Below are 25,065 nucleotides of genomic sequence, written 5' to 3' on the forward strand. Positions count from 1 at the left end.
TTAAACATCTCAGTAAAAGTTTATAATTCTTATAATCAAAGATTGAAAGTGAAAAAATATTTTTCAATCTGGAAGTCCATTTTTTGTGTTTAAATTTTTTTTGTTAAAATTATTGATCTTAAAAAATTATCAAAGACAATTTTTGATTGAATGTTAAATTAAAATTACGTAAACTTAATTAATTAAATTTTTGAAGAGAAAAATTTGCCAAAAATTTTAATAGAAACATATTTTTTCATCTAAATCATTATTATTAAACATTGCAAACATCACTAACGATTTAAAATTTTTTTTTTAAATGATTCTTTAGATAAGAAACATTTCTTCAGTTGAATATTGATGAAAATTTTCTTCTTTGATTTAAAAAAATGCTGAAAGTATTTCTTACAAACAAATTAAAAATATGTCTTTTGATTTAAAAGCATTAAATATATAATTATGCTGCGAAAAAGGATTAATTAGAAACTTTTAACATTTTAATGAGTTTAACTTTATATAATTTCAAGTGTAGAGTGCTTGAATTTTTTCGCTTTTAATTGCAGTATATAAAAAAGAATTAGAAGAATATTGCTATTAACAAAAGTATATGGACTCATTTAAAATTTATAATTAAACTATTATCGTAGAATTAAACACTTGGTATACGCACACACAATTCACTATATAGAACTTTTTTTTAACACAGCAGAAATTGTCACAGAAATTAATCATTGTTATTATTTCTGTAAAAGACTGAAGATATTTTTAACATCTTGATTTGAATTTGTTTTTTTTTTTTTTTGGTGGTTCTTCATTTTTATGTTAAGTGATAACCTTATTTCTTTCCTATCCAAAACTTTGATCGGGTTGGATAAAAAGCGTAAGCGTAGACCACTGAAAAATTAAAAATTTTATTAGATATTAAATAAATTAATAATTGCGATATTAAAATTCACTTAAGTATAAAACATAATTACTGTACAACTAGCAAATGTTACGCGCGAAACGAAGAATTCGATTTCTGATTATTATGCAGATTGTAACATTATTATTTTACATTTTTGTTTTTATTTTTTATAAACAAATATTAACTTATTAACTAATTAATTATTGTTGTCTATTATTTTTAAAAATTTAAATAAAATTCTTCGCAAGAATTCGATTTTTTTTATAAAAAATAAAGTTCTTCACGAAAATTCAATTATTCAATTATCAATAATTCGATTTAATTAATAATTATTTTCAAAAATTGAAATAAAATTCTTCGTAGAAATTCAATTATTTTCTTTAAATATTAAATAATTTCGCATAAAAATTCAATTATTTAAAAGAATTTTAATAAAATTCTTCAAAAGAAATCAATTATTACTAAAATAAATAAAATTCTCGCAAGAATTCAATTATTTTTTATGAATAATAAAAATTCTTCCTCAGAATTCAATTATTTTCCATAAATAAAAAATTCATCCTCAGAATTCAATTATTTTCATAAATAATAAAATTCTTTCTCAGAATTCAAATTATTTTCATAAATAATAAAATTATTAATTCAATTATTTGCATAAATAATAACATTTGTCACAGGAATTTATTTGCTTTCAATAACATTTTAATAAAATTTTTCCAAAAAGTTTTATTAATTTTAATTTTAATTAAATTTAAAATTTAATTTTTGTAAATTTAATTGTGATTTTTCGAAAAAATTCAATTATTTTTCAAATTTTAATAAAATTGTTTGGAAGAATTTAATTATTTGCATAAATAATAACATTTTTTACAAAAAATAAGTTATTTAAAAACTTAAAATTAAAAAATTAAATTCTTGGCGAGATTTCAATTATTTTCAGAAATAAAAAAATTTTTCCCCAGAATTCAAATATTTTGATAAATAATAAAAGTTTTCATAGGAATTCCAGTATTGTCATAAAAAATAAAATTCGTCATAAGAATTTAATTATCTTCATAAATAATAAAGTTTGTCATAGGAATTTAATTGCTATCAATAACATTTTAGTAAAATTTTTCCAGAAAGTTTGATTATTTTCAATAATTTTAGTTTTAATTAAATTTAAAATTTAATTTTTGTAAATTTAATTGTGATTTTTTGAAAAAATTCAATTATTTTTCAAATTTTAATAAAATTGTTTGCAAGAATTTAATTATTTGCATAAATAATAACATTTTTTACAAAAAATAAGTTATTTAAAAACTTAAAATTAAAAAATTAAATTCTTGGCGAGATTTCAATTATTTTCAGAAATAAAAAAATTTTTCCCCAGAATTCAATTAGGTATTTTGATAAATAATAAAATTTGTCATAGGAATTCCAGTATTTTTTAATATTAATAAAATTTTCCGCAAGAATTTAATTATTTTCAGTAAAATTTTAACAAAATTTCTCAAAAGAATTTAATTATTTTTATAAATTTGAATAAAATTTTATTGAAAATAATTCAATTATTTTAAAAAATTTAATTAAAACTTTATTTAAGAATTGAATTATTTTATAGACCCAAAATTATAACATTTACGAAAATTGTAACATTTATTTTTACAAAAATGTTATTCTTTAAAATTAGGAAAAAAATATTAACTCATATTAATATAGAATTATAAAAATAAAATAATTTTCAAATATTTCTTGTAAAAATATTATCAAAAGATTTGTTCTTTAAATTTAAACTATAGTAAAAATTTCAACTAATTAGAACAATAAAAGTGATATAAAATTTCTAAAATTTAAATTTTTAATTCTACATAATTAAAATAAATAAAATGCAGTTTTTCGTATTAAAACGTATTACGATTTCTAATTCAAATCAACTTTGTTCAATTAATTTTTGTTATTATTCAATCTTTGAAACGTAAAATTGTAATTTCTTTAATTTTAAAATTCAAAACATCTAAGAGGAAACAATTATCAAGACAATTAGGAAACAAAAAAAATTAACAAAAACAACGAACTGCGAACAGAAAATTTGGAATACAATTATTATAATACCCATAGATTATTTATTACAAAATTGTAAATTACCATTATTATTTATTTACTTTTTAATTACCTATTGCATCTACAATTATTTAATTTATTGGTACACAATTATTTAATTAAATCTCTTTCCCTTCTTTTACATTATGCTCAATTTTCTTTTACTTATTGTAATTAAAAATATTTTACTTTTATATATAAAAACTCTCATAAAATTGAAATTATTAAATTATTTTTAATAACTATTTAATAACTTTTTAATAATTTTTCATAATTTTTTAATAGTTTTTTAATAATTTTTTAATAATTTTTCAATATCCTAATCAATTTGCGTTTATGGAATATTTATTTTATTATATTTTATGGAATACTTTCTCCAAAAGTAACGGATTAAATTAATTGCTCGCAATTAGAAAATATCATCTGGTTATTTAGTTTTATGTGCGTTTAATAAAAAACAAAAAAAAAAAATTGTTAATACAAGGAGGTTTCGTGAAAGTAATCTCTTCTAAATATGACGTCGCGAGTGTGAAATAATATTTACATGTAAATTAATTTATTATTACAGTTACTATGATATGGTATAATTTTGAGCAAAAAAAAAAAAAAATAAAAAATAAAATTGTTTTGATTACGAAACTCTCTCTCCATTTTGCGCTGAGAAAAATTTCTCACTTTCGCCTGCGATGGACCAAAGTGTTCTATAATAAGTTCTTTAACCGACTAATCCAATGGAGTGCGCTTGATTACTGTTTTTAAATTTTAAGACAGTTGGCAATGAAAAACGAAAGTTAAAATAAAATTACGTTCTACAACAGGTGTCACGGGCATCGAGACCGCTTTTGTTTCTATAAAGCGTCTACTTTTCGTTTTCTTTCATTTCCGTTGTCTAGGATTTTCTTTTAGAGGCGAATTTAATCTTTTTTTAATCTTTCTTCTTTGATTGTACCCAGAAAAAGCAGATTTTTCTACTATTTTTTACATTTATTTATTGTTATTTTCGATTTATTATTTAATTATTTATATATTTATTCATATGAAAATTATTAACATTCATATCAAGAATGTATTTTGCAAATTTTAAATAAAAATTTTTTTCTTTCAACTGATTGGTTTTGATTGGTTTGTAATCGAAAAGAGATTTTTTTGTGCTTGACTAAAGTTTTATTAAACTTTTTTCTCTTACTCTCTCTCTCTTTCTCTCTTTATTTACAATAAACCGGATCAATTAACAATTAAACTTTATCAAAATGTAATGTAAACTTCTTTGAGGAAAAGAATTCAATTTCTCAAATATCACAATTTACTCTGAAAAATGATGAATATTAAATTAAATGTATTAAATTTCAGATAACATCAAAAGGTTTCAATCAACAATTCAATGAAATTATGCAAATAAGTGAATTTTTAGTTTATTACTTTTTATATTTTTCTTTTAAAACTGCAAAACACTTTTAAGGATTTAAAAAATACTTTTCACTAAAATTTCCTAAAATTTCTATGCATTATGTTGCAGTTAAATGTATTTATAGTTTAACAATTGGAACAAGTAACGAAGTTACACGCTAAACTAGTTAAATAATTGAACCCTTTAAACTGTTGACTTCAATATAACTATTACCAACGTTTGCTTTCAACTCAATGCATACTTTATCGATAAAATTAGTTCTCTTTGATTAACTTTATTTCTCTGCTATTACAAAAATTAAACTTTTTTAAACGAATCGAATGAAACCAGATAATATATGTTTTACATTTAAAAAAAAATTCAAATCTTCTTTTTGCAAAAATCAATTATTACAATATGTAAAAATATATTTTTACATATTATTAATTTTTTAATTGAAAATTTTATATGGAAAAAAGTGGCAAAAAGCTGACTTATTGGCACATTTTTCTACGAATTATATAATAAAAAAAAAACAATTTTTATTTATTTATTTCATTTATAAATTTTTTCTTTTGACTTTTTTCGACTGTTTTCTAAAAATGCGACATTTTCAACTTTTTTTCTAAATATTGCATTATCATCATCATTAAAAGTATTTTTTCTTATAATTTTCGAAAATCAAATTATGAGAAATTTTAATTGTACTTAAATTTCGAAAATAATTTAATTCTCAAAAAGTTATAATGAACAATTTTCAAATGCAAACTTCGAAAATGAAAATTGTTGAAAATTAGCTTCTAAAAATTATATTAAAATATTTTTGAAAAAAGGTAATTAGAAGTTTTTTTATTATAATTTTTTAAAATTTAGTTCTTTTCAAAATATTTTTAATTACATATTTCCAAAAATACAAATATCTCTAAAAATTATCTAAAAAAAAAATTTTTATTATTATGCAAATTGCAAAATTTTTTTATTTTCATATATATAAATTTCTGAATAATTTCATAATCAAAATTCAAAAAATTCACTTATTAAGTTCATATAATCAATTATTATTGTTTACATTTTCAAAAATTTTATCATAATTCTTCGTAAGAATTCAATTATTTTTGTAAATAGTAAAATTTTGTGCAAAAACTCAATCATTTTCAAAACAAAAGTTTTATAAAAATTTCACGAAAGAATTCAATTATTTTCTGAAATTTTAATAAATCCTTCGAAACAATTCAATTATTTTTTTTATTTTTAGTACAATTTCACGAAAGAATTCAATTATTTTATAAAATTTTTAAAACTCCTTCGAAACAATTCAATTATTTTTTTTAAATAGGAAAATCTTTGCAAGAATTCAATTATTTTGGATAAAATTTCATGAAATAATTCAATTGTTTAAAAAAATTTAAGTATTTTCTAAAATGTTAATAAATTTTTGTAGGCAATTCAATTTCTTTTTTAATTTTTAATAAAATTCCACTAAAGAATTCAATTATTTTCTAAAATTTTAATAAATCCTTGGAAACAATTCAATTATTTTTTTAAATAGTAAAATTTTTGCAAGAATTCAATTATTTAGAATAAAATTTCATGAAAAAATTCAATTTTTTTTTTAATTTTAAAAAAAAATTTAAGTATTTTTTAAAATTTTAATAAATTTATGGAAACAATTCAATTATTTTTTTAAATAGTAAAATCCTTGCAAGAATTCAATTATTTGGAATAAAACTTCATGAAAAAATTCAATTTTTTTTTAAATTAAAAAAAAAAATTCAATTATTTTTTACTTTTTAATAAATTTTTTCGAAAGAATCCAATTATTTTCTAAAATTTTAATAAATCCTTGGAGACGATTCAATTAATTTTTATTTTTTAATAAAATTTTTCGAAAAAATTCAATTATTGTGAATAAAAATTCATAAAAGAATTTAATTTTTTTAAATTTTTCAAAAAAAATTTAATAAATTCTTGGAGACAATTCAATTATTTTTTACTTTTTAATAAAATTTTTCGAAAAAATGCAATTATTTTCTGAAATTTTAATAAATCCTTGAAAACAATACAAATATTTTTTAATTTTTAATAAAATTCTTTTCAGAAATTCAATTATTTTCAATACAATTAAAGAAAGTGAATTTATCATTAGGTAGTGGAATTATAATTGATAGCTTCTTTCACCTTTAATATTTTCAATACAATTTTAATAAACTTCAATAATCAAATATGTAATTATAATTATTAACTGACACGATTATTTTAAAAAGTTGAAACAAATTCTTTGTTTAATTCAATTATTTTCAAAAATTTCAATTAAAATTATATAAAACGTCCTTTTTTTGAATTTTTATTTAAATTTTAGATAAATAATAATTTTTAAAAAATTTAATTAATAGATATTTAATTTCAACTATTTTTCTTTTTTTATAGTAATAAATTATTTAGAAATTATTCAAACAGAAGAAAATTTTGATCATTTGATCGTTCAAATTTTTAGAAAAGTAGAAGAAGTCTGAAGTATACTTTGAAATTGTATAGAAAATAATTAAATTTTGGAAAGTTTACGGTTGTATTTAAATATTTATTTAACAATATTATTTAAATGTTTTTTTTCTGAATAATTAAAATTAGAAATCAGTGAAAGGAGAGAAGTCAGAGAAATAAAAAATGAAATTTTTGTTACTACAGTTAATAAAATAAAGAACTTTTTCCGATTTTTTTGGTATCTTTAATCGATTAAAACAAAACGACTTTTTTTGACGTCCTTACGCTGTAAAAAGATAAGTATAAATTTAGAACAGATTTTTGATAATAAATCTTTAATTTCTTCTATTTTAATTCCTGAAATCAGCTCTAATATTACACTTTTTTTACGGCGTCAAAGTTGATCCGAGGTCTGCATTAAATCGTTATAAAAATGAATTTTTCGTTAAACAGAATTTACATATGTTGAAAAAAGATTTTTTTCGGCATCTTCTTTCGGCATTAGGTCCAAAATTTAATATTCCGAAACCGACCCGATAATATTAAGACAATTTAAAACAATATTTCTCAAAAGAAAAGAATAAATATAATAAACAAATAAAAATAATTAACTGCTACATATAAACATTAAATCTATGTCAACGTCAAAGTCTAATCGTAAGTTACCTTAGTCTCAAATCATCAGTCTCAAATTCTATATCCTATGCAGTCCAGCGTCATTTAGAGAATATCCAACAGCCGGTTGTACCTCAAGACTCTGTGAAATTAATTTTCCCCCAAAAACATCATCGCCATATTGCTTTGTATTATCGAATGTCTCAAACATTTCCAACGGAAACGGTCCATTTCCAATATTTTGATATTCATGATAGCGCGGCTCTTTTGGCAATTCACCAAGAATCGGTATCTTCAATGATTCCTGATGACCAATTGAAATCGGTAAACCCGAAACAATTGGCTCCTTGATATCGTTCACAAACTGCTGATGAGGACCTTGATGATACTGTGGATGATCGAAGGAAAATCCACCGTCCTTCATAATTATTTGATTAAAAGTTGGTAACTTTAGAAAGTCCATTTCCGTAGTTCCAGGAAACTTATTTACACTTTTTAACTTTGCTGCCGATTGAAGGATACTTGCGAGATTAAAAATTTGTTTCTTCTTCTGTTGATTTGAGTCTTGAGCAATTGCAGCATTATTTGGTGGATAATCAATGTGAAGACTATTGCTGGGATTTGTTGGTGAAATTGGTAGGGGATCGATTTTTGGAACTTCGACATGAAACACGGAATTTTGAAGTGTCGATGATTGTTTTAGAGAATTCTTTTGATCCTTTGATACAAATGGCAAATGTGGTTTTGTTGTTGGTAGTTGTAGATCATGTTGGGGGAGGGAGTAGAAAATTTCTGGTTTGTTACTGCTGAGGATAGATGATGTTGGTGAACCTCCTCCGAAACTCTCCTCGAGTGCTTCGATATTTGGATGACGGGGATCCAGATCGGTTGAAAGGTCGTCTTGATGATGATTTGGGGACATGATCACCAGGCCAGCTTGCACATCGTCTGTAAATGTAACGTCTGTCAGGTCCTGTCGACTGTTTTTTGTTAGTAATGTATGGTAGTTGTTATTTTTTTTATTCTTCTTGTTCTTGTTGTTGTTATTTTTCGTTAATGTTACAAGTGGCGTGTAGTGAATCTTTTACTCATCAGGAACTTAATCACTTCAAAAGGAAGATTTGATACTAAATTCTCGAATTTGTGTTTTTAGCAGTTTTGGTTTTTTGTTTTTGGTACATTTAGATACTTTTAGGTATTTTTAAAAAATTATTCTTGATTGTAGTTAAAGAAAGAGTTTCATAATTAAAGAAAGAGTTTAAAGAAGTTAAAAGAAGTTTGAAGGAGTTTAAAGAAGTTAAAAGATGTTTCAAGAAGTTTAAAGAAATAGTTTCGTAAAAACTACAGATGGCGAATTTTCGGAAATTATGCAAATGAGAATTTGGCTCGTAATTTGATCCGATGTGCTAATTGTCGAGTAAATCGAATTTTGACAATCTGCATATCATTCTACAAGTAAAATTAATCTTCTCTAAATATTTTGTTTAAAAGCAAAATTATTTTCGGCATAAAGAAGAATACTCTACTAACAATAACTATCAACAAAATTTAAGAGATCTCTGCAATTAATTTGCTATTTTCGATTTTATTTCTAAAACAGAATTTATTTTTCGATGCTGCAAATTTTTTTGCTCAATTTTTTTCCCATTTTCTTCTATTTCTGTATTTCTTTTATTTCTTTTATTTAAAATTTTGAAATATTTGTAATAATTGTAATAATTTTGCAATAATTCCGTAATAATTTCTCTAAAATAGATTTTTAAATCGATTTCGATTTGATCCAGTTCATGTTTGAGTAATTTTCACTCTACCCAACCAACAATTATGGTAAATTTTTTTAAGTTTCTACAGTACATGTCCTGAAATATTAGAATATAGTTAGTTTTTGTTGTCAAGTGTTATATTATATTTAAAAAAAGTTTTGATAAAATACAAACACCATTAAAATTATTTAATTATTAATTTGGGTGGTTATTTTAAGTATCGTAAATATTAATCGGTTTATTAAAAAAAAATGAATTAGATTGACATTGGAAAAAGAGAAAAAAAAATTCAGTATCTAATTTATCATATCCGGTTGCTTGAAAGCAACAACCTCTTGGAAGAAAGGTATAGTGAACTAAATAGAAAGTTTAGTGAGGATTTCCATTCGATAGTACATTAAACGCTAAATTTAATAATGTTGAAATAGAAAAAGCACTGAATTTTGGTAAATTTGGAATAAAAAAAACGGAATATTATTTTCAATGTACAAATAAATACTGAATTCTCTGTTAAAATTTCTATTTATAATGTCTCTTCATTATAAAACGAAGCCAATAAATTGTTAACTTGTGTAAAAAGATATATAGAATTATTCGTTAGCGGAATATAAAAAAAAACAAAAAAAAACAAAAAAAACAAAAAAATTGTGATTTCAAAACTATAATAATTATTGCGAAAAATAATAAATTCGAAAAATAATAATCCCGAAAACATTAAATTCGACAAACTAGTAATTGCAAGAAAATAATAATTTTTCAAAAATAGATAGTAATTTCGAAAAAATAGTAATATTGTAAAAAAAATATTTCCGGAAAATAATAAATTTTGAAAAATAATAATTTCGATAAAAATAAATTCGACAAACAAATAAATTCGGAAAAAATAATAATTTTGAAAAATAGTGACTGTAAAAAAAATTAATATTTCTGGACAATAATAAATTCGAAAAAATGATAATTTCGAGTAAATACCTAATAATTTTGTAAAATAGTAAATTCGAAACAATAATAATTGCGAAAAATAGCATTTCCAGAAAATAATAAAGGAAAATAATAATATAAATTCGAAAAAAAATAATTTCGGAAACAATAAATTCGAAAAATAATAATATCGAAAGAATAATAATTTATTTATTATAATAATTTAAATAGAGTAAAAAAATTTGATTTAATTACATCGAATAAAAATAAAAAGGGGATTAAAAAACGACAATTAAAATAAAACATTGAGTGTAGAAAAATGTGAATACATGCAATTTATACTCTATTATCATATATTTATGCAATTTTATGACACCAATAAAGAAAGACAATAAAATATGTTTAAAGAATATAAGAGACGGAATGAAAAATATAAATAAAAAGAAAGTAATAAAAAAAATGTTAGTTCACGTCATCAGTAAATTAATGTGTGAACAAAATGAGGGACTATCATATATACATTCCTTTTATGACCTACCATATTTATCATCCCTGCTTTATATATAAGTATACTATTATGTAGAGGGAGGGTGGGTGTAAATATGAGACATGAAAATATTTTTACGGATCTAATTTTTATATTATACCTCAATTATATCACTATTATATTAACATAAATTTTATATTATTTTCACATTATTTTCAATAATTTTTTCTATTAAAAAACAATTTTCTATTATTTCCGAGAAAATTTTTATTTTTATCCCACTAATTTTTTTGTCTATTATTTGAAATTAAATAAGAGATTGTACAAAAAAATACTTTACACTATTAGGGGAGGGCGTGACGAAATTATGGAAAAAAATTTATTTTGTATTACAAAAAAATGGTGGGGGTTAAAAATTAGTCAACTAGCGTGACGTAAGTTCGAGAAACGAGACCCTTAGGCAAAATTAAAGAATTATAGTTTCTGTTTCATTTGTTTATATTGAATTTAGTGAGAAATGTAAAAATAAGTAATATAAAGTAAAATAACGATTCACTAGTTTTGAACGTTCAAATGAAGGAAATATTTTCATAAATTACTGATTGTAGTATTTAGAATTTAAATTTAAATAAATATTTGCTAATTCTATTATTAATTTATTTATTATTAATTATTTATTATACATAGTTCATGCCTGTTGGCTTTGAACGAGTTATTATTAAATTACTCAAGTAATTAATTTAATTTAATTTTATTAAATTAATTTTTAATAAAAATTAATTTAGTAAATAATAATTTAAATAAAATTAAATTAAATAAAAATATTGAAAAACTTTATAATTAATTTTCTTGCGATAATTACGCAAAATTATCGTAATAAAAAACGAATTTGTAGAAGAAATAAATAAAAATCGTTTATTTGAACATTCAGAACTAGGAATTGTGAAAATGAATAATAAATAAAGTAAATAATGAAGTAAAATAATAATAAAAATAAATAATAGTAATAAATAGTAAATACCTATAATTCTCAAAAATTTAACTTTAAAAGAATTAACATTTTAACTATAAAGAAAATTTTTTATATGAGATGAGAAACATTTAAATATAACAAAGCAAAATGGAATTATTTTATTTTAGATTGAACGAATGTCAAATTGTATTCTCTTTTGTTTCGGTATAAATAAATTTCTCTTATTTTACTTATAATTTTACCTAATTATTAAATTTAATTTATTCCGAAAATATCTGTTTGAATAAATTGAAATTTTCATACAATTTCAACAATAATGAAGAAATTTTTTTTTAATTTTTCTCAAAAATTCTGTTAGTGAATTTTGTGTAATTTGAATTATTATTAATGAATCTGAAACTGGCACCCAATTTTGGAAATTAAATTTTAAAGTTAAATATTTTTTTTTACGAAGCTGAAAATTACCCACGCACTTAATTTTTCAAAATTTAATGTTGGTTTTAAATAAAGAAATTTAAAAAATATTAAAAATTTAATTTCCATACGGAAAAAACGAATAATAAAGTAACTTTTACTATACTTTGAAAATAAAATAAAAACCTTTATTCGTTTTTTCTCGTGAAAATTAAGTGGGTGCCAGTTTCAACTTAATTACTATTATTGTTATTATTATTATTTTTTTCATTATACTATTAATTATTACTATTATTGTTATTATGATTTTTATTATTCCTATTATTACCATTAATATTTGTTTTGAATATAATTAACTAATTTTGAAAATTTCATAAGAAATAAAGTGCATACCATCGGATGCTGCTCCAAAATTATTTTGAGGATGATAACTGTCCTCGAATGCAGCAGATGAATAATCATGGGAGCTTGGGGGTGATCCCTCGTAAGATTCCTCGTGACCTGGTTTAAAAAAATACCATAGAAATATTAAAATTGCATTGAAAAAATATTTATCAACCTATTTTATACGTAAAATATACAATGCACGTGTTTTCATTCATCTCAATAATTTTTCATTTTTTCAACATAAAACATTTAATTTGCAGTTCAATTTTCAATATATATTATTCAATAAATTGCTTGTCAGTTTTTATATGTATATACGAAAATATAAATTATGAGAGTAAATTGTTTTCCCCTAGGATAAATATTTCATTCAATTATTAAAAATTCCATCATTGAAAATGAAGTGTAAGGATGAATATTTTACACATTTGCAGTTATTGAAAATTTTCCTTCCTCTATTGAAAAATTGAAGTTTAAAATAAACATAAATGCGTTCTGATAAATTATTTTATACAATCCTTCTTCTATGAGGAAGCAAAATTGAAAAAATTCTTTGTTTAATACAATTATTTTCCAAATGTTAAATTAAAATTATTAAAAAAAAACATTATTTTTAAAATATTTAAAGAAACTCGTCAAAAGAATTTAATTATTCATAAAAACTCTGATAACAATTTTTGAAGACATTTGTAGATTTATTTATGTTAGAAATCAAATAAATTTAAATTTGATGAGAAAAAAAAAAACGTGAAAAATTAGGAGAAAGCCGGGAAATAACCGCAGGAATTTTGTTGAACGAAAATAGTATAGACACTCCGATTTAAAACAAAAAGTTTTTGCAAAAAAAAAAAAAAAAATGCTGGAATATCAGAGTCGATGCGATTTTTACACAGAGCTTCAATGAAAAAATGATATCGATTTTGACATCCCCTTAAGAATATAGATTGGAACTAATAATACTTTGGAAAAAATGCCCTTTGGGAAAAAAGAACTTTTTGGAACTTTTGACTTCCTACAAAAATATAAAGACTCTGAAGTTAGCATCAACGCTGAGTGTCGAAAAGAATTTTTTCCTAAAATCGAAAGGAATAAAACAATTTTTTCCAAGTTTTTAAGTTAAAAAAGTAATTTTTGAACTTTGGCAAAGTTTTCAACTCCCTAGATGAATAAAAGAGGTGAAATCAGTAATATTTTGATCTTTGAAAAACCTCGAATAATATAATTTTTGACGCTAACTTCAGGGACATAAACTATAAATTATCAACATTAAAAATATGTAATTTTGTTTGTTAGTTTATTTTTACAATAAAAACAATTTTACGGAACATTTAAATTATTTTCTTGATATAATTATAAAAAAAAAATGTCGGTGTATCTTTTAAATTCTAATAAATAGCATAACAAAATGTGACTTACTGAAAGTTTGACCCGATGGCGGACTATAGGCGTATCCACTTTGGGTGTAAACTGGTTTCGGTGCAACCACATAAGTACTACTTGCAATGTTACGGCCTAAATTTGAAATCGCCTCTCCTGTACTGCTAATAAGACGACCCTTGGTCGATATAAGGAATCCACCGCCTTTGATTAATTGTCCCTTTAAAGCCAGTACACCACCTCCAATTGCTTTAATTGCTTGGAAAACTGTATTTAGAATGGCTTTCTTGAAGTCCCAGGCATTGAACGATTGGTGCTCGTACTTATTGCGGAAAATTAAAAACAATTGTTAGAAATTCGAAATGAAATTCATTTGTATCATTTTATGCATTTCATGAATTTTATTTCCTTTATTTTATATTTATTTCAGTTTTTTTAAGTTTATCAAATTGAGACAAAAAAAGTATCAAAATTGTTGCGAACAAAAAATTATCGCAACAATTTTGATACTTTTTTTGTCTCCATTTGATAAACTTAGAAAAACTGTGAATTATTAATATATATTATTACGTACTTCGTGCCTTTTGGCTTTGAACTATTTTATTTTTTCTCTCTAATAAATTGACAAATGTTTTTCAACGAGAATTATAAAAAAGCTTTCCTTCTTTTAATTGTGACTTGGTTTTTCCATTGCTAAAGCTGTAATTGTTATTTTGCAATTGTCTATTTGTAGAGTGAATCTGCTTGCAAGGTAAGCAAGCTGGAAAGGATAAAAAAAAACTTGCACGGATTTCCCTCCATAATCGCAAATGTTTCTACATAGATATATATATACAAACAGAGAATGTAGAGCATGATCTAAAAAAGGCAATAGTATATCTTTGCTTTGTATTTTTTCTGTCATGCAAAAAATGACAAGGTAAAAAAAATTCTTCTTTTTCAATCATCACTAATTCCAGTTTTGTTTACATGATCATAATGATAATTCTCAGCAGGAAATAATAATTATAAATTCTATGATCTTATTATGTGTGTCACTAAATTTACATCATGCTGATTGGCAAATAGTTTGCAAACATCAGCTTCCTGCAAATTTAAATAAGAAGTTGAATTGAAAATTTGGTTGGGGAAACAAAATCTTTGTTGCTGGAAACATTTTTTTTTATTCTTGATGAGATGAAGCGAAATTACCTGCTGTATATTATTAACAGAAAATTGTAAATTTGTAACGGATTAGAAAAACTAAATACTAAATGTTGACTTAATTGAATATCATCAATATTTGTTTTTATAGAAAAATGTCAAATAGCACCTTGTAATACAGTTACTAGTGTATCATAACGGTGGTGTTGTTGGACTGTTATTAAATAATGCGACAGTTTATTCTATAGGTGTGGAAGTATTTAATGGCAAAAAAATTCGGTTTTTTGATGTCAACCGAAAAATGATACCCAAAAAGACCGAAATTTTTAAAGAAAAAGAAAGAAGAACAGAAGAACAGAAACCAAAAAATAAATTTGCCTGTTACCGTAAACAAATACAGACTTTGCACTCGATAATTAGTTTTAAAAAAAGTAGCAAAAAGTAGCTATCGAAAAATTAAACTTGACGACCAAAAAAACTCGTTTTAGACACTTTACAAAACAGACAAAAATTTAATTCTATATTTTATTTTTTCCTGACTTTTTCCTAATTTTCATCAAAGTACTTCTTTCTTATCCTGATGCTAATAAATTGAATTCCTGCAACGAATTTTATATATTATTCGTGAAAGAATTTAAATATTTATAAAAATAATTTAATTCTTGCGAAGAATTTTACAAAAATTTTTCAATAATTGATTTCTTTCGACTAATTTTATGCAAATTCTAATTTAAGTAATTGAATTTCTATGAGAAATTTTTATTATTCATGAAAAGAATAATTGAATTCTTGGGAAAAATTTTATTAAAATCTAAAAGAATAATGGTGTTATTTCAAAAATATTTAATTAAAATTGTCTGTAAAAGAATTGATTTCTTTCGAACAATTTTATTAAAGTATTTGAAAATAATTGAATTTCTATGAAAAATTCTAATATTTTGGTAAATATTTGAATTCTTCCAGAGAATTAAAAAAAAATTTTTTTAATAATTGATTTTTTCGAGGAATTGAAATTATATTTTTTAAGAATAATAACATTTTTTGAGCAATTCCTGTAAAAATTGTATTACAAATAATTGAAATCCTGCGATGAATTTTATTATTTATGGGAATAATTAAATAGTTGCTAAGAATTTTATTAAAATTTTGAAAAATAATTGAATTCCTGAGAAGAATTTTATTATTTATGAAAATTTATTTATTTGTTTAGTATATAAACGGGAACTTTTTTGTTATTTATCTTTAATAATTGAATTCTTTCCAAGAATTATATATATGTAAATAATTGAATTGTTGGGAAAATTTTTATTAAAATCTAAAAGAATAATTTTGATTTACTTCAAAAAAATTTAATTAAAATTGTATTTAAAATAATTGATTTCTTTCGAACATTTGTATTAAAATATTTGTAAATAATTGAATTCTTGTGAGAAATTCTAATATTTTTGTAAAAAATTGAATTTTTCCAAAGAATTTTAAAAGAACATTTTTTTTAAATAATTGATTTTTTCGAGTAATTGAAATTAAATTTTTAAAAATAATTATACATTTTTTGAGCAATTCCTGTAAAATTGTATTAAAAATAATTGAAATCCTGCGATCCTGCTATTTCTAAAATAATTGAATTCCTGAGAAGAATTTTATTATTTTTGATAATAATTGAATTATTGCTAACAATTTTATTAAAATGTTTAAAAAGAATTGAATTTCTGTGAAAATTTTGTTATTTTTGAAAACAAACATCATACGAATTTTTTAAAATGGTTTAAAATTAAAAATTCTTGGATGAATTTTATTAATTATAAAATTATAATTGAATTCTTGCTTACAATTTTTATGAAAATTTTTTTAAAGAAATTGAATTTCCATGAAAAATATTATTAGTGAAAGTAATTGAATTATTGTGAAGAATAGTATAAAAATTTTGTTAAATAGTTGATTTTTTTCGAAATTTTTTTGAAAATGCTATACTCTAAATTAATTGAATTTTGGATGAATTTTATCAATTTTTTTTTAAATAATTGTATTCTTTTGCGAAATTTTATGATGATGAGTGCGAAGTCTGCAAATATTGAAATCAAAATAGCGGATAAGATTAGCATAGAGTAAAGTAACGAATCTGTTATACTTATGTTCTGTTTCTTTCTTTTTTCTCTTTTTCCGTTTTGTTTCCCTTTGTTTTCTCTTCGTTTGCTTTGATCCGTTGGGTTTACAATTGTAATGAATTCATGTCGAATCACTCTAACAGAAAATATGGAAATAATATACTCACCGAATAAACCGGTGGTCCATAAGCAGTCGTGCCATGGGTATGAGATGAATCAGACGAACTTGATGAACCCTTGGAAAGTCCGGAGGAAGCACCGGCAATGCCGCCAATAACTTTGGAAGCAATGCCGGAAATGAAACTTCCCGAATTTGATCCGGAACGTTTGATTCTTTCTTCTTGAAATAAATCGAAATTCGCATCTTGAAGGGAATTCGGATTTGCATCAAGTACAACATTTCGTTTATCAAGTTGAAATCCCGACGGTTCTTTCATTCCATTATTGTTATTATTATTATTATTGCTACCAAGTATCTGTAGTAGTTGAAGAGGAAATCGATATTCATCTAATTTTTCATTACTCCCTTTCTCTTTATCACGATTTCTCGTTTTATTGGAATGATAAAAAAAATTATTTCTAGATGCATCCAAATCGTTGGTTGAAAATTTTCTAGCATTTCGAAATGGTTGCAGTCTTTCCAATTGTGCTGCTGCCGATTCTAATAATTCTTCCTTCGTGTTCTTCTCATTTAATGACCTCGCACTCGTGCATGTCAGTGTCAACAGTAAAGCAATCTGCAATAATGAAACATTTGTTATTCTTTTCTGAAAATTTCAAATTAATTTTTCCATATTTTCAAAAATTATATTAATTGTATAATCAAAAACAAATGAAATATTGTTGAACTTTTTAACAAGTCAGGAAAAAAGTGAAAATCAGAGCAAACAAAATAAAATGTTTGTGGCAACTATGTTTAGGAACTAAAAAATATATGAAATTTATAATTGGAGGAAAAATGAACAACTATAAATTGTTGATAAAATATTGAGATTGGCAATTATGTTATAAGGTCATTTAATCATATGATGATCATTATATTGATATATGTCGGAAATAAACATATGATGAGTATGGATATAATTTCTTTAAAGTTGTAGCATAAACACTTAACTGCGTTTAAAACAAGTGGAGCAAAACTGGTGAAAGTTAAAGACAAAATAAAATAAAATCATACATAAGCTTCTATATTTTGCGACAAAGGACGATTCTAGTCTGCTCACATGGTTTCATACATTAAAGCATTTTTTTTTTCTTCATACATGAATGAACAAAAAGCGAGATTAAAAATCAGAAATGCAGAAAGTCTTTCAGAGGAAAAAATAAACTTTATGTAATTTTATAAAAGCTTTGAATCAACATTTTCATTTATACACTCTTTTTTATACGTTTAAAATTATTAAATTGCATTAAAAAATTTTTAAATTATCAAAAATACTTCAAAAATTATCAAATTACTTCAAAAATGATCAAAATAAATAAAAAATGAATAAATTAGATTAAAAAATACCAAAGTACGTTAAAAATTATACTTGAAAGAAAGGAATAGTAATTATCTAATTATAAAGCAAAATTAAAAAATAGAAACAAATTAATGAAAGTTTAATATTACGACAGTCATGATTAATTTCCATTTCATTCGTTAATTAAGGTGTAATTTTTTCCCTACACACTATATAAATATTATGTTAATTAATCTGATTATAATTCATGTACAAACATGAATATAAATATTGTAATTATTATTTTATTGATAGATTGGTGAATAATGTAGAAAAAAAAAGAAAATTTTAATGAGAATTTAATTCATCGATAAAATTCTGTTTCCTTTAACTTTCATTTATAAAAGAGGAAAGGTTCATAGCTCATGAAACGAAAGTCATTGCTCAAAGCGTCCTTGATCTTGTACCTCGAGTTCGAGACACGTGACCCAAATCCTTTCTCAAGGCTCTAAAGAGAAATTTTTATTATACACTTTTCTCAAAATTACAAAATCGAATAATATATTTAACGTCGCCAAATATGTACAATGGAAAGTGAAACTATTTATTTTTTTTATTAGTGAAACAGTTAGTTTATATTTGTATTCAAAGCGGGTAAATATTTTTCTAAGGCAACAATGGCGATAACGGTCTTGTAACGATAATATTTAATTTTAACTTAAAATCTGAAGATTCTTCTAAATGTAAAATATTTTTACGTCAAAAAAATCCACTTCCCTAAATATGAATTTTACTTTATATATTTTTAATTATTTGGTTTTTATATTAATTCTTTTTATTATTTATATATAATAATCTTGAATCTATCAATATAGGAAAAAAACATTTCACCTGGAATAGATATAAGTTTTTCTAGAATAGCGAAAGTATTAAAAAATGAACTAAAAAATTCGCTAATAAATAAAAAATTTTTTAGATTTTTCAGATCAAATTCAAAGGAAAAAAGGAAAAATTTGAGTCAAAAAAATGTTCTGTTACATTTATTTACAAATTTCTTTCGAATTTTTCGAAAACATCAATAACTTTTTTTTAAATAAATATTTAATTATTATTTTTTCATATAGGAATTAAATTTCTTCAAAAGATTCAAATTCAAACCTTTTTGAAATTAAACAAGTTATAAAAAAATTGTTATGAAACATAAAGTCTTCATGTTTTATAATAATTAAAGATGACTGAGTGATAAAATCATTATTTTATATTATAAGATTTTATAAAAAAAAAAAATTTTAATTATTTTTTATGAAAATAATTGAATTATTGGGAACAAATTTATAAAACATTAGTAAGTAATTGAATTTTGCAGAAGAATGTACGAAGTTGAAGTCCACAACGTTTATCAACGAAAAAAAATTTATTTAATGCATTCAAGTATTATTTTTAATTTAATTTTTAAATGTAAAATAATTATTATCAAAATATAAACATCAATCATTTTTTTCTAAATATTTTTGTGTCAATATTTATGCGTCATTTTTAATTAATTTATTAAAAGTGAACAATTTTTTTTCGTTGATCAACGTTGTCGACTTCAACTGGGTATAAAAGTTGATATTTACAAAGAGAATTTAAAAAAAAATTTTGAAAATAATTGAATTTCTGAGAAGAATTTTCTTACTTTTGAAGATAATTGAATTTTGCAAAAAATTTTATCAGAACTTTTAAAAATAATTAAATTTCCAGGATGAATTTTATTATTTATGAAGATAATAAAAATTTTAATGAGAAAATTAAAAAAAATTTTGAAAATTATTTAATTTCTGCGAAGAATTTTATTACTTTTGAAAATAATTGAATTTCTAGGATAAATTTTATTATTTATAAAGATAATTGAAAATTTGACAAGAATTTTATTAAAATTCTTTGCAAATAATTGAATTTCAGAGAAGAATTTTATTACTTTTGAAAATAATTGAATTCCTGTGAATAATTTTATTCATTTTGGCAAAAATAATTAAATTTCTGTGGAGAATTTTATTGAAAGTTATGAAAGTAATTGAATTCTTGCAAAAATTTTGATTAATATTTGAAAAAAAATTTATTTACCGTAAAAAATTCAATTGAATTTTGAAAATAATTGAATTTTTGCGAAGAATTTTATTAAAATTCCTTAATAAAATAATTCTACTTCCGCGAAGAAAACTTTGTATTGAAAACAATTCAATTCTTATCATTAATTTAATCAAAATTTTTCAAAATAATTGAATTTCTTGAGAAGAATTTTAGTAATAATTGAAAATAATTGAATTCTTACGATAAATTTGAAGAATTTTCGAATTCCTGTGAAGAATTTTATTAATTTATAAAAAAAAAATTACTGTCAAGAATTTTAAAGTTTTTAAAAATAATTGAATTCTTGTAAACAATTTTATTAATTTTAAAAAATAATTTAATTCCTGTGAATAATTTTATTAATTTTGGCAGATAATTGAATTTCTGCATAAAATTTTTTTAAACATTTTGAAAATAATTGAATTATTACAAATATTTTTATTTATATTTGAAAATAATTGAATTCATAAGAATTTTATTTAAAATTTGTGAAAATAATTGAATTTTTTGCGAAGAATTTTATTACTTTTGAAGATAATTGAATTTCTGCGAAGAATTTTCATTACTTTTGAAAATAATTGAATTTCAGAGAAGAATTTTATAATTCATAAAGATAATTGAAATTTTGACAAGAATTTTATTAAAATTTTTGTTAAATAATTGAATTTCGGAGAAGAATTTTATTATTCAAAAAAATAATTGACATTTTAAAGAGAATTTTTTTAAAAAAATGTTAAAAATACCTAATTAAAATTTTGCTATGAATTTTATTTAATTTTTTAATTAATAATTAATAAATTAATAATTTATGAAAATAATTGAACTTTGGAGAAGAATTTTGTTATTTATAAAGATAATTGGGATTTTTACGAGAATTTTTTTCAAATTTTAAACATATAGTTAAATTTTATACAAATTTTATTTTTTTTGAAAATAATTGAATTTCTGCAATTATTTGTAATTTCTTCAAAATTGAATTTTTTTATAGTGTTTTCAACAAAAATTTAAATTAGAAAATTTTGAAATTCTATTATTTTTAAAATTGCTAATTTTATTTAAAAAAAGTGCAGTAAGTAGTTAGCCGCGCGAATTGTTGCTAATAATATTTATAATTAATCATATTTTTTTATAAAATAATTTTTTTTCTGTATAAATATTTTCAAAAATTACTATTTATTGAGCTGAAAAATAATGAAGGAAAATAAAAGTACTAAATAAATAAACTAATTTTTAGTAAAATGTTAATTTCACTAAAAATATAATTAATTTTACTAGTAAAAAAAAAAAATAATTACCTATAAATAAAATAAAGAAAAAAATAAAAATACTAAATAAATAAACTAATGAATTATTTTTAAGTAAAATATTAATTTTAAACAAAATTAGTGAATATTCGTACTATTGTGAATTAGTTTAATTAGTGACCCAGTTTTCACTATATATAATTCAAAATTGGAAATTACATATTATTGTTACAAATATTGAGAAATGGGAAAATTTCACAATTCTCGCAATTACGAGATCCAAACTAAACAATGGTTCAATTTTCGTTTTCAAATTTAAAAAAGAGAATTTTTTGGAAAATTTTAATTTACGATGTAGTAAAGAATTTTTTTCGATTTTAGAGAAACTTTCTTCTTTTTGGGCGAAAGTGGACTAATCATCGATATATGTAAATGACAAAAGAAGTGATGCAACGTTTGAAAGACTTCCGGATCTACATCTCTCTCTCTCTCTTTCTTCGTTTTTTTATTTTTATATTATTAAATATAATAGCAGAGAAGATTGTTTGTTAAAAATGAAAAAAAAAATGAATAGACTAATTTTTTTCCTTCCCATTGTCATTATCAATATAATGAAGAAACAGAGTAAATTTGCGGTGTCGAGTGTAATTAAAGTAATAATTCTTTATTCAATGTGTGAGAAATTTGCACAAAAAATCACAGTCATAGCAATAAGGAAGAAAGGTTACGGGCAGATGAATGTATAACTTTCACGTACAAAAGGCGATCATGTTGACGCATTTTGCTCTTGAATGTCGTTTATAAATGTATTAAAATATAACATTCATTTTGAAAATAAATAAAAGAAAATTGATTTTGCGGTTAAAAAGTTGTATATTTTCAATTTCACGCACGTTAGTTAATCAACTAGTTTTTTGATAGGGTAAAAGAAATAAAAATATACGAAAAATTCTCTCTACAATTTCTCCACGTAATTTTCATATATCGAAAGTTGTTGCAAAACAGGTTGTGAATTAATTAGTTTATAAATTTATATTCAATTAGTATTCCAAAAGACTTTGTCTTCTTAATTAATTCACGAAATTTCTATTTTATCGTAATTTATTGCAAAATTTGGTAAAATTTTAATCATTTTTTTTTTCATTGTAGTTTCATGATTTTTTCTCCAGTTTATAAATTTTCAGGTTTTTGTTTACCAAAAATTTAATTTTTAGTGAAATTTTCCCATTCTTTTGTGTAAATTTATAAATTATTTACTTTTTGTTTTTACTTTATGTTTCAATTTTATTTATTTTTAATAAAAATAATTTCTTTTGGAAAAAAAATAAATTTTGCCTTGAATTTTTTCTCCATTTCCGCAGCGAAGATGGAAAAAGTGTTAAAAAAGTGACAACAGCGGAAGGAAAAGTATAATTTTCTCCAAAATGTTGTTTTTTTTGTTGTGGGGTGTTGTTTTAATCCTCAAGTTTTTTTTTTTGAAACACTTCACTCACGATTTAAAATGCACATTTGTCGATGATTAAACGTGTGTTCATGAAACATCATGGTAAACTTTCGCAGATCAGTTGAAACCTCTGAGCACTCTCACTGAACTCACTGACTGTCGCTAAAGACTATTTCCTCTCACTATATACCGGTTCCCACTCTTTGAAAATATAAAATCACGTGCGGCTTTAAATGATTTAATCGAAAAAGATTTTTTTTTTTTTTCACCGAAAAATGGGATAAAATCCGAAGATGAAATTGAAATTAACGCGTGTAATTTTTCATTAAAGTTGCGACTAAAGGGGATAATTACAATAGCTAATCGAAATAATTAGTTTGTAATACAATTTATTCTTAAACCAACTTTCAGGATGATAATCTTGAAAGTTGGTTTAAATGGATTTGTTTTAAATTTGAAAATTTTTTATTGTAAAAAGTTTTATGTTTGAAAATTTTTTTATGCAGAAAAGAAGAATTAGGCTGTTTTTTTACTATTTTTACTACTAAAAAACTTAATTGTCAGGAATTTTTATGCCTTTTTGGTAAATTTTACTATTTTCGGAGTGAAAGTTGTGTTCAAAGTACTTTTTTTTGTAAAAATTAGTAAAATTAGTATATTTTTTTTTTTCGTTATTTTACTTATAGGTATTTTGTCCTATTGTTTTACTGGTAAAATTAATTATATTTTTAGTGAAATTAACATTTTACTAAAAATTAGTTTATTCGTTTATTTATTTAGTATTTTTATTTTCCTTCATTATTTTTCAGTTCAATGAATAGTAATTTTTGAAAATATTTAAATACAGAAAAAAAATTATTTTATAAAAAAATATAATTTTAAATATTATTAGGTACTATTTTAATTAAAAAAATAATTCTTAACCAAGTAAATGTTTACATTACTTTGCAATTCAATAAAATAGTAATTTTTGAAAATATTTATACAGAAGATAAAATTCTGTTCATTTAAAAGTTCAAAATTGTAGTGTACACATTAATTTCTATTTAATTTTTTTGTCTTTTATTTCTCATTACTTTTTTCATTTACTTATTACTTTTTTTACGTATAGTAAAATTATAAATTTTTTTTACTAGGGATTGTAAATATAATTTCTTTTTTTACTAATTTTAATATTGACGATTATTATAATTATTAAATTATAATTATATTGATAGATTCAGGATTGTTAAATATTACTAAATAAACAATAATAAACAACATTCAAAGTTAAAAAAAAATAATAAGTTAAAAAAAACATTCGTTAATTCTATTTGTCAATTACAAATTTTAATCGAAAATGAAACTGAAAATTTTTGAATTGTTAAAAAATAAATTATTAATCCTTTTAAATAAATATTCAATCATTATTATTTTTCCATGGGAAGAAAATTAACATTTACAAAAAGTACAGAGTAAAAAAAACATATTTTTTTTTATTATAAAATATGATGATTCAATCATATAAAATATTATTGAAAATGGCTCATTTTTTACTAAATTTAATATTGACGATTATTATAATTATTAAATTACAATTTTATTGACAGATTTGCGGTATTATTAGAGATTACTAAATAAAGAATAAAAATAGTAAATAAAATTATTATAATTTATTTATTATTATTAATGCATAATATTCTGTTCTCCTTTTGCTTCATTTCGTTTGTGAGAGAATTTTCATGACATCTAGGCGGCAATTTCATGAACTAATTTGGCGCGAAGTTCAAAAAAAGAAAATTTAATTATATTAATATTGGTAA

At 21.9% G+C, this 25,065-nt stretch overlaps 2 protein-coding genes across 2 annotated transcripts in view; one reads left to right on the forward strand and one right to left on the reverse strand.

The window, feature by feature from the left end:
- LOC122511377 (RYamide receptor) overlaps positions 1–25,065 on the forward strand; it is a 199,893-nt gene that overhangs the window by 29,565 nt on the left and 145,263 nt on the right. The gene's annotated exons all lie outside the window — the stretch shown is intronic.
- LOC122511374 lies at positions 392–23,414 on the reverse strand. The gene is made up of 6 exons (XM_043626564.1): positions 23,155–23,414; positions 17,189–17,758; positions 13,813–14,095; positions 12,403–12,510; positions 7,503–8,399; positions 392–873 (listed from the first exon to the last, which is right to left on the reverse strand). Exons 1-5 carry the CDS (start codon positions 23,170–23,172, stop codon positions 7,531–7,533), a joined length of 1,848 nt encoding a protein of 615 aa, XP_043482499.1. The 5' UTR covers positions 23,173–23,414; the 3' UTR covers positions 392–873; positions 7,503–7,530.

This window comes from Leptopilina heterotoma, unplaced genomic scaffold (genome assembly GCF_015476425.1).
Source record: "Leptopilina heterotoma isolate Lh14 unplaced genomic scaffold, ASM1547642v1 Lhet_81, whole genome shotgun sequence".
NCBI lineage: Eukaryota > Metazoa > Arthropoda > Insecta > Hymenoptera > Figitidae > Leptopilina > Leptopilina heterotoma.